Raw genomic sequence first — 8146 nt, 5'->3', positions numbered from 1 at the left:
ACGTGTTTTCTGACACGTCCCCTTATTGTACATGCTGACAGTTAAGATCAATTTAACAGTCTTCTCTCTGTCTGTAGTGCAGTTACTGCTGAGCCACGGCGCTGACCCCAACCAGCGAGACAGTCTGGGAAACACCCCCCTCCATCTGGGTAAGAGAGAGCAGCCACCTAAACTTGTAGCACATAGCTGAGTTTCACCGACTCACACCTGTTCAATGTCCAGACAAATGAAAAGAAAACCCAACGTAAGGCGTCTCAGTAAAGTGCTGGGCTACCACGTGCCCCCGCTCATTCATTCAGGGTTTTCCTTTTATTTTCCAACCTCAGTGTAAGATCTGACATGTACTATGTATTTTCCATAGTAAGATCCTCCTGTTTGAGCTGCAGCAGTTGTTTTAAAACAGCTGTGTTCAATTATTTTGTGCCCGCTTCGGTGTGTTTCTGCAGCGGCCTGTACCAACCATGTGCCTGTCATCACCACGTTGCTGAGAGGAGGTGAGCCCACTCCACCATTACATGCACTGCACATGCACTGCTCTCTGTAAGTTGGCTGCAAATATAATCAACGTAGTTTTACCTTTTTCACAGTTGAGCAACAGTTACCAGCGGCGTATACGAAACATTTCCACGCACTGTGTAAACGTATACTAGACAAGTGGAAAATAAAATGCGATCATTGGCTGGACTTAAAAAGCTTTGAAATGAATTGGTTCAATAAAGGCCTTTGAATGTTTTAAAAATTCTGAAATTTTATTTTCTAAGGTCTTAAATACTTTGTCTCACATGTTTATATTTCATTTCCTCTTGTATATGACAAAATCTTTACATTTTGTGGCCACAACCAGCAAACGTGACAGTTTTTCTTGAAAAGTAAGTGAATCAGTTAATGACAGAAGTTGTTGATTTTCTTTTGATGGACTAATTAATGCATTGAGCAATAGTTGCAGCTCTAAATAGGCTGAATTATTTTAATTTAGTTAATCCATCCTCCTGCTCATTCATGTTGTCCACATCTGGTTTTCACTCTTTGGCTGTAGCATGTATTAAACTGCGTTCTATGGTTTTTAAACGGTCTTTAAAAGTCTTAAATTTAACTCAGTGAACCAAACAGAAACCCTATAAAATACTATTTCCCACTTAAAAAGGATCAGCTGAACACACAGTAAACGGGAAAGTGTTACTAACTGACATAGGATGTTTATCACATTGAGTGTCTGGGTGTCTCAGGTGAAACCTTCCCATTTGTTCCCATAATTATCCAGTTTAGTAATAATTTGCTGCTGAACAAAACTCAGCACATGCTGCTAATCTATTTGGTTTAAGTCTAAATATGTTTATCTGTTACGCTCCTAAATGCACAAGGATTAATAACCACAGTACCACCCACCCACAACATGTCCCTGAGTCTCTGTAGATCTTCTCACGCTGTACATGATCCATCGTGTCTCTGAGTTAGGTTCCAGGTGTTACAGGTGAAGAGTCTTTAAATTGTACTGAGAGTTGATGAACCTCAGGTTATGATGATTAATAGTTCATCAGAGTTGAGTATCGTGTAACGTTTGTGCTCTTCCTGTTGGCATCCAGGGGCCCGTGTGGATGCCCTCGACCGAGCAGGCAGGACCCCGCTGCATCTGGCTCGCTCCAAGCTCAACATCCTGCAGGAGGGAGATTCACGCAGCTTAGAAACCCTGAGAGGGGAAGTCACACAGGTCCGTGTCCTCTTCCTAGGGTCAGCGAGCTGTGGCTGTCTATGATTCATTGATTATTGTTGCATTTTAATTGACTAAAATATATATTAACCTGGCGGCACAGCGGAGCAGTGGTTAGTGCTGTCACCTCACAGCAAGAAGGTCCCGGTTTCAAGCCCCGGCCGACCCGGGATCTTTCTGTGCAGGGTCTGCATGTTCTCCCTGCGTGGGTTCTCTCCGGCTTCCTCCCACGGTCCAAAGACATGCAGCTTAGGTTGACTGGTGACTCTAAATTGACCCTAGGAGTGAGTGTGGTGGTTTGTCTAAATGTCAGCCCTGTGACAGACTGGTGACCTGTCCAGGGTGGACCCCGCCTCTTTCCCAATGTCAGCTGGGATTGGCTCCAGGCCCCTCACAACCCTATTCAGGGTCAGTCATCTAGATAATGGATGGATGGATATATTAACCTACAGTGCAGAAGACGAGCACATGAGGTCTAAATGTCAGGCACTGGGCTGTGGTTTGCTGTAGTACGTGCTTGCTCCACTAGGCGGTGCCTCTTCCTGTTTAATGAGTGCGAGTTGCATGTGTTTGCTGACCACCTGTACTGGAGCAGAGCAGCTGATCAGTTACTGCAGGCTAGGAGCAGAGTGTCAGTCTGAGCTCCCCTGTAGCTGCACTGCTAATGTTCAGGGTGAGAACAACTCTGATTCCACACTTGGCGTAATCAGCACAGATGTGATGAACTGCTCTGAGCATGGATGAATTTTACTGGTGGCGGGAAATGTTGAAAGGTTTTCTGGGCTGATGAAGTTGGTGCTACAGTGTTTGTGCATCTGACACATCTGTCCCAGATGCTGCTGTTTCCAGCAGCTGCACTAACATTAGCGACAGTCAGTCCCATACAGTCAGTGTATTGTGAAGCCAGTCTGCTGTGGGGAAACCGGGCCAGCCGGCTTCATGGTTATTTGATAGCATTACAGGTTGAAGGCTGAGGCTGTGCAGCAGCGTTTGTTGTTGTTAACACTTTGGTCTGGGCTGCTGTCGAACAACAACAGACAGAGGAGGTCATTTCGACACAATTTGTTCTTTCAGTTCCAAAAATTCTTTGATTTTTTTCAGGGGAAATAGAAAAAAAAGGTAAAGTAACTGAGTGAAAAGTGTAATGTATTTCATAAACTGTTAGCTGCCTCAGATTTGCATCCCTACTTTCAGCAACTGTGTCTGTGTTCTTAGTTTTTTTGTAGGTAGCATTGCCAAAGATTTGTTATGTGCCTTTCCTTTATAGATTATTCAAATGCTTCGGGAATACCTGAACTTGATGGGCCAGAGCGAGGCTAAAGAACGGTTGGAACACATTTCCACACAACTGCAGCACACACGCACCAAAGAACAGGTGAGACCCACGTACACACTGAATGGTTCTCAGGTTCCCAAGCATAAAAACAGGATCGTGTATCTAAAGTGACGTGTGTGTATTTTAAATGTGCATATGTTGATGATTTATTAAACATCTGCCCTGGTCATGGTTGTGTGTATTTCTTCTGTTTCAGGTCGATGAGGTCACCGATTTGTTGGCCAGTTTTACATCACTCAGTTTACAGAAGCAGAATTTGGGGGATAGGTAGAAGATAATGTGCACATGCTCCTTTTCATGCAAGCCTCTGCTCCACAAACCCGATGACAGAAAACGGGAGTTTTCTGCTAAATGTTTAACTGCAGTACTCAACAGTGATTGGTTTTACATGCACTTAAGTAACCAGGTTACAATCGGCTGATTTCTTAAACAGGAAACCTGGTTTCCAAAGTCAAGGTAGAGGATTAGGGAGGCCTGATTTCCCCAGGAAGATTTCTCCTGGAGAACCCCGATTTGTCTGCCATACATACACGTAACCAGGTTTTAATCAGCTTTCTAGAAGAGCGCATGTGCTCCAAGCTCCAAGGTAGTGTGCATGTAACTGGAGAAAAACAGGAAGTTGTCACCGGTGTAAACACACAATTATCAACATGGCGAGGAGCAGCAGCTGTATTCATTTCACAGCTAATGTTGTGATTGGCAGGTGAGACATTGTTAGAGACCAAAATCGATCAGATCCATCTTTGTTTAAGGGAGGATGCAGTAGCATAATGACGTCAAGCTTTCCAACTGTGGACGCACCCAAACAACATCTTTCAACATTCAGTGGGCTAGTGGGGAGGGATGGGGTGTCGGATTACATGCTGTGCATGTAAACACGTCATCTGATTTCTACCCTAACCTGGTTTCTCTCACTAACCTGGTTACTTAAGTGCCTGTAAACACAGTCATTGTGAGGACAGGTAGTCTGGTTCTCAGCCCTTCAAAGGGCTGTTTCGTGGTTCAGGTTAGACATTTAGGAAATGTGTCATGTGCTCACAACTATGGAAAGACCAGCGTGTGTGCTGAAATGTTCTCTTGTTGCCTGTCATTGTTAGTCACATTGAATAATCAGTGGTCAGTTTATTAGGACCATTGTTAGTCACATTGTGTGAATAATCAGTGGTCAGTTTATTAGGAACACTTGTCTCAGAACAAGTCAGGTGATAATGTTCAGGCTGTTTCACAGACGTCTCACTTCACCTGCGTGGTCAGTGGAGGCTGTAGTTTGTGCTGTTGCTCAACTGAACTTGTACAGAGAACTGTTTCTGTTTGCCTCGCTGACATAAATGGGGTGGACAGTATATTAGAAACACCTGTCAGTATAACTCTACATACTCCAGCCTCCAATATGATCAGTCACACAGTTGAACACACACTGAAAACCATCATGAAGGTAATAATGTCACTGACTTAGTTTGAGCTGAGTGTTCTTAATGAACTGCCATGTTATTGCTGAGTATTTGCCATGAAATTATTTAATTATTTAGCTGCATTTTTGGTTTTCTTTTCAGTAGCATGTTGCCTTTTGTCTTGAATTGCATGCTGTGTTTGAATGTGAACTTTATTGTAAAATTGATTTGGCTCTTGCTGGAAATGGAAATATGAGTCAATACATCTATCTTTGTGTATCATAATGTGTAATTTATCTGTCTAGGCGTGTTGTATTGTAATGTGCTTATTTTGATATCCACATATTAAATGACAGGATACGCTGAATGTGTTGCTAATATGGCTTCTTTTTCTCTACGTTGATTGGCTGCATCACCAAAGCCCCTCCTCTACGCGGATACGCATTGTTGTTCGCCGATAATCAAAGATGGCGGCCGGACCCGCGTAAACTGGAGAGACCATAGAGGTAGTCAAATTTAATAAACACAGCATTTCCTCACCTCTTGGTGTTTTCAACCTGCCAGACCTGTTATTCCAGGAGAAATGAGACATAAGTAGTGTTGAGTGCGTGTCCGGAACACTGCTTTCTCCACTTGAGGCGACAGCGGCCTAGCCTCGGGTGGAAGCCTGGGCTTTGCTTAGCTCCTCTCACCGGCTAGCTTAGAGCACACTGGCCCGGACAGGGTAGCGTGCTGGAGATGTTTGGAAGCAAGGAAGTCAAAGTGAATGGAGAGGGGGTGTGTTTGTGTATCTTTACAAAAGTAGGCGGGAATTTGTTTAGTCTATGATTTTTGGTTCTCTTTTTTTAAGTGACAGGCCTAATATTTACTGTAAAATAGTGCAATTTGTATTTTCCTCAAGTTGCGTCTGAGTACGTCTTCACTTTGGCTATGTACAGGTTACCTGTAGATCCGGTGTTGTTCAGACTAGCCAGAAATAGTTGCTGCAACTTCAACAGCTTTATTGATGTCTGTGTAACATTACAAGATACGGAAACATTAAGACACAAATGGACAATAATTCTATGTCTGTGCAGATCCTCCGTCATCCAGGTCATAGTAAGATGGAAAAAAACTTCAACTGGACTAGATTTCTAGGTCGAAGACGTTTCACCTCTCATCCAAGAGGCTTCATCAGTTCTGACAATAATTCTACTTTGATTTCTAACGTTAAACTCCCCTCATTCATTTTTGTCAGCATAGATATAATAGAAGATCAGAATCTTAACTTGCGTCTCAAGTTTCTTTGTTGTACACAACAGGTCGTTATCCTGACTTTGTGTTGTCAGTGACATCCTGTGACAACTAAAGTGGTCGACAAAGCAGGATCCATGGCTTTTGAGGAGCTCAAGGGTAAAAGAGAAATGGGTAATGTCTGTGTGTCCTCTTCATTATCAAGACTGGGTTTATGTGTGGTCAGAAACACAGTGATACATGTGCTGCTCCATTGATCTGAATGGTAGCTGGCACTGATGTAACTAGTCACTTTGTATGTGCTGTTAAATATTCAGTTTTTTAAATGTAAGGCAAAGAGTATAATCTTATTTAATATATTTCAGATATGGGGATGGAGGGAGAAAGGGGCCTTGTGGCCGGTCGTAGTCAGAGAGAGAAGAGGAGGTCGTACAAGGACCTGCTACGAGAGGAGGAGGAGATTGCTGCTCAGGTCCGAAAGACTTCCAAGAAACGACCCAAGGTTTGTTAAATGTCCAGAAGAACTTGGCCTCTAACTTCTAATATATTATGCTGCTTGATAGGGTGCTGTTGCACCTTTAAGATGTTGCACATCTAAAAACTGGTAAAGAAGAAAAATCATTGTGTCATTCTGAACCAGGATTCAGAACTTTTCATGCTGGGAGGGGACTTGCACAAAAAGAAGAAGAAACACAGTGATGACTACTACTACAGAGGTGAGGAGCTGCTATATTGTAATAATCCTTTGATTTCACAGAACTACAACAGCATCAGTTTACCTTGTGCTTTCTCCTCCCTGTATCAGAGCACGATGGCTCATGTCCACCTCCTCACAAGAAAAAGCACAAGTCTGCAGACCACTCTCCGCCTCTGTCTTCCCCCTCGTCTTCTACAGATACTGCAATGGGCCTCCTGCAGGCCATCACCTCTCCCCTAGCCACAGGTTCAGACCCCAGCCCCCACCTCCACAAGAAACCCTCCTACCCCTCCTTCTCTTCTCACTCCTCTAAGGACCGCAAACGAGAGAGCAGCAGCGCTGCTGGAAACAAAGGGAGCCACTCCTTGTCTCACTCCCGCCCCTCATCTTCATCGTCATCTTCCTCCAAGAAGCACTCCTTGGCTTCCTCAAAGTCATCTCTATTCCATGGTGGCGTGCCCAAAGAGGAGCCCCTGATGTTACGAGAGGCCGACGGGCTCAAGATGAAGCTCATCATGTCTCCAGAGAAAGAGGAAGGAGAGAGCTTCCCGTTCACGCCGCACACTTCCAAAGGAGGCGTGAAGAAAGAGAAAGACAGAGACGGGACGCAGCCGTCCAAGTTGCCCAAGAAGAAGCTCCAGCAGAGTCGAGATCCACTGCCTGTGGTGGGCAAGGAGGTGGAGGTGGAAGGTGAGATACTCCATTTTGGGGTGTTTTCACATTAGGCACGATTGTTTTTGTACCGTGCCCAAGCGCGATTTCTCCCCCCGCATGTCTGTTTTTACATTAGTAACATCGTTCCATACCCCAGCACACTTGTGTATCTACACAGACCCATACAGTAGGTGGCAGCATGCATGTAGTTAGTTTGCAATCTGCCAAGAAGAAGAAGAAGAAGAAGAAACAACCACTGACCTCATCAACTGAGCGCCATTTGTTTTTGTTCCACACGCATGTAAATACTGACAAATACTCCCATAAACCTGAGTATTTGTGTTTAGTATCCAGTTGTCTTTGCATGTTTTTGTTAGCCCAAATTTCAAGCAAGAATTTTATTTCTTCATTACTCCACAGAAATCGTTCGCAGCCATGTTTCGTAATGTTTAAGAAAGGGTCAGATATTAGGAACACCTCTGAGCATAATGTAGTCCAGTACAACACCACCTTTAACTACGACCTCAATAATAAATACAGTGGTGCAAATAAGTATTTGATAACCTCATCAACTGGGCGCCATTTGTTTTTGTTCCACACGCATGTAAATACTGACAAATACTCCCATAAACCTGAGTATTTGTGTTTAGTATCCAGTTGTCTTTGCATGTTTTTGTTAGCCCAAATTTCAAGCAAGAATTTTATTTCTTCATTACTCCACAGAAATCGTTCGCAGCCATGTTTCGTAATGTTTAAGAAAGGGTCAGATATTAGGAACACCTCTGAGCATAATGTAGTCCAGTACAACACCATCTTTAACTACGACCTCAATAATAAATACAGTGGGGCAAATAAGTATTTGATACACCACCGATTTTCCACGTTTTCCCACTTACAAAGAATGGACACATCTGTAATTTTCATCATAGGTACACCTCAACTGTGAGAGACAGAATCTACAAAACAATTCCAGTAAATAACATTGTTAGATTTTTAAATGATTAATTTCCATTTTATTGCATGAAATAAGTATTTGATCACCTACCAACCAACAAGAATTCTGGCTCTCACAGACCTGTTAGCTTGTCTTTAAGAAGCCCTCCTATCCTCCACTCATTGCCTGGATT

General features: G+C 43.4%; 2 protein-coding genes across 4 annotated transcripts in view; both read left to right on the top strand.

Annotated features, from left to right (window-relative positions):
• Positions 1-4160, top strand: part of ankrd54 (ankyrin repeat domain 54) — a 10734-nt gene extending 6574 nt beyond the window's left edge. The window contains exons 4-8 of the mRNA XM_020623135.1: positions 78-149; positions 447-494; positions 1584-1708; positions 2976-3083; positions 3241-4160. Coding sequence (XP_020478791.1) covers positions 78-149; positions 447-494; positions 1584-1708; positions 2976-3083; positions 3241-3315 — 428 coding nt within the window. The 3' untranslated portion in view covers positions 3316-4160. The remainder of the gene's footprint in view (positions 1-77; positions 150-446; positions 495-1583; positions 1709-2975; positions 3084-3240) is intronic.
• A 21-nt stretch (positions 4161-4181) lies between these two features.
• Positions 4182-8146, top strand: part of hmgxb4a (HMG box domain containing 4a) — a 10969-nt gene continuing 7004 nt past the window's right edge. The window contains exons 1-6 of one of the 3 annotated variants that reach the window (XM_020623124.1): positions 4182-4479; positions 4857-4941; positions 5737-5827; positions 6034-6170; positions 6309-6384; positions 6474-7055. In XM_020623124.1, the coding sequence (XP_020478780.1) occupies positions 5806-5827; positions 6034-6170; positions 6309-6384; positions 6474-7055 (817 nt within the window). In that variant the 5' untranslated portion in view covers positions 4182-4479; positions 4857-4941; positions 5737-5805. The other 2 variants (XM_020623122.1, XM_020623123.1) reach the window with 2 other exon arrangements.

The sequence above is a fragment of the Monopterus albus genome, unplaced genomic scaffold (assembly GCF_001952655.1).
Source record: "Monopterus albus unplaced genomic scaffold, M_albus_1.0 scaffold292.1, whole genome shotgun sequence".
In the NCBI taxonomy this organism is placed as follows: domain Eukaryota; kingdom Metazoa; phylum Chordata; class Actinopteri; order Synbranchiformes; family Synbranchidae; genus Monopterus; species Monopterus albus.
The sequence above is the reverse complement of the archived record's forward strand: the minus strand, read 5'-3'. Positions and strand labels throughout refer to the sequence as shown.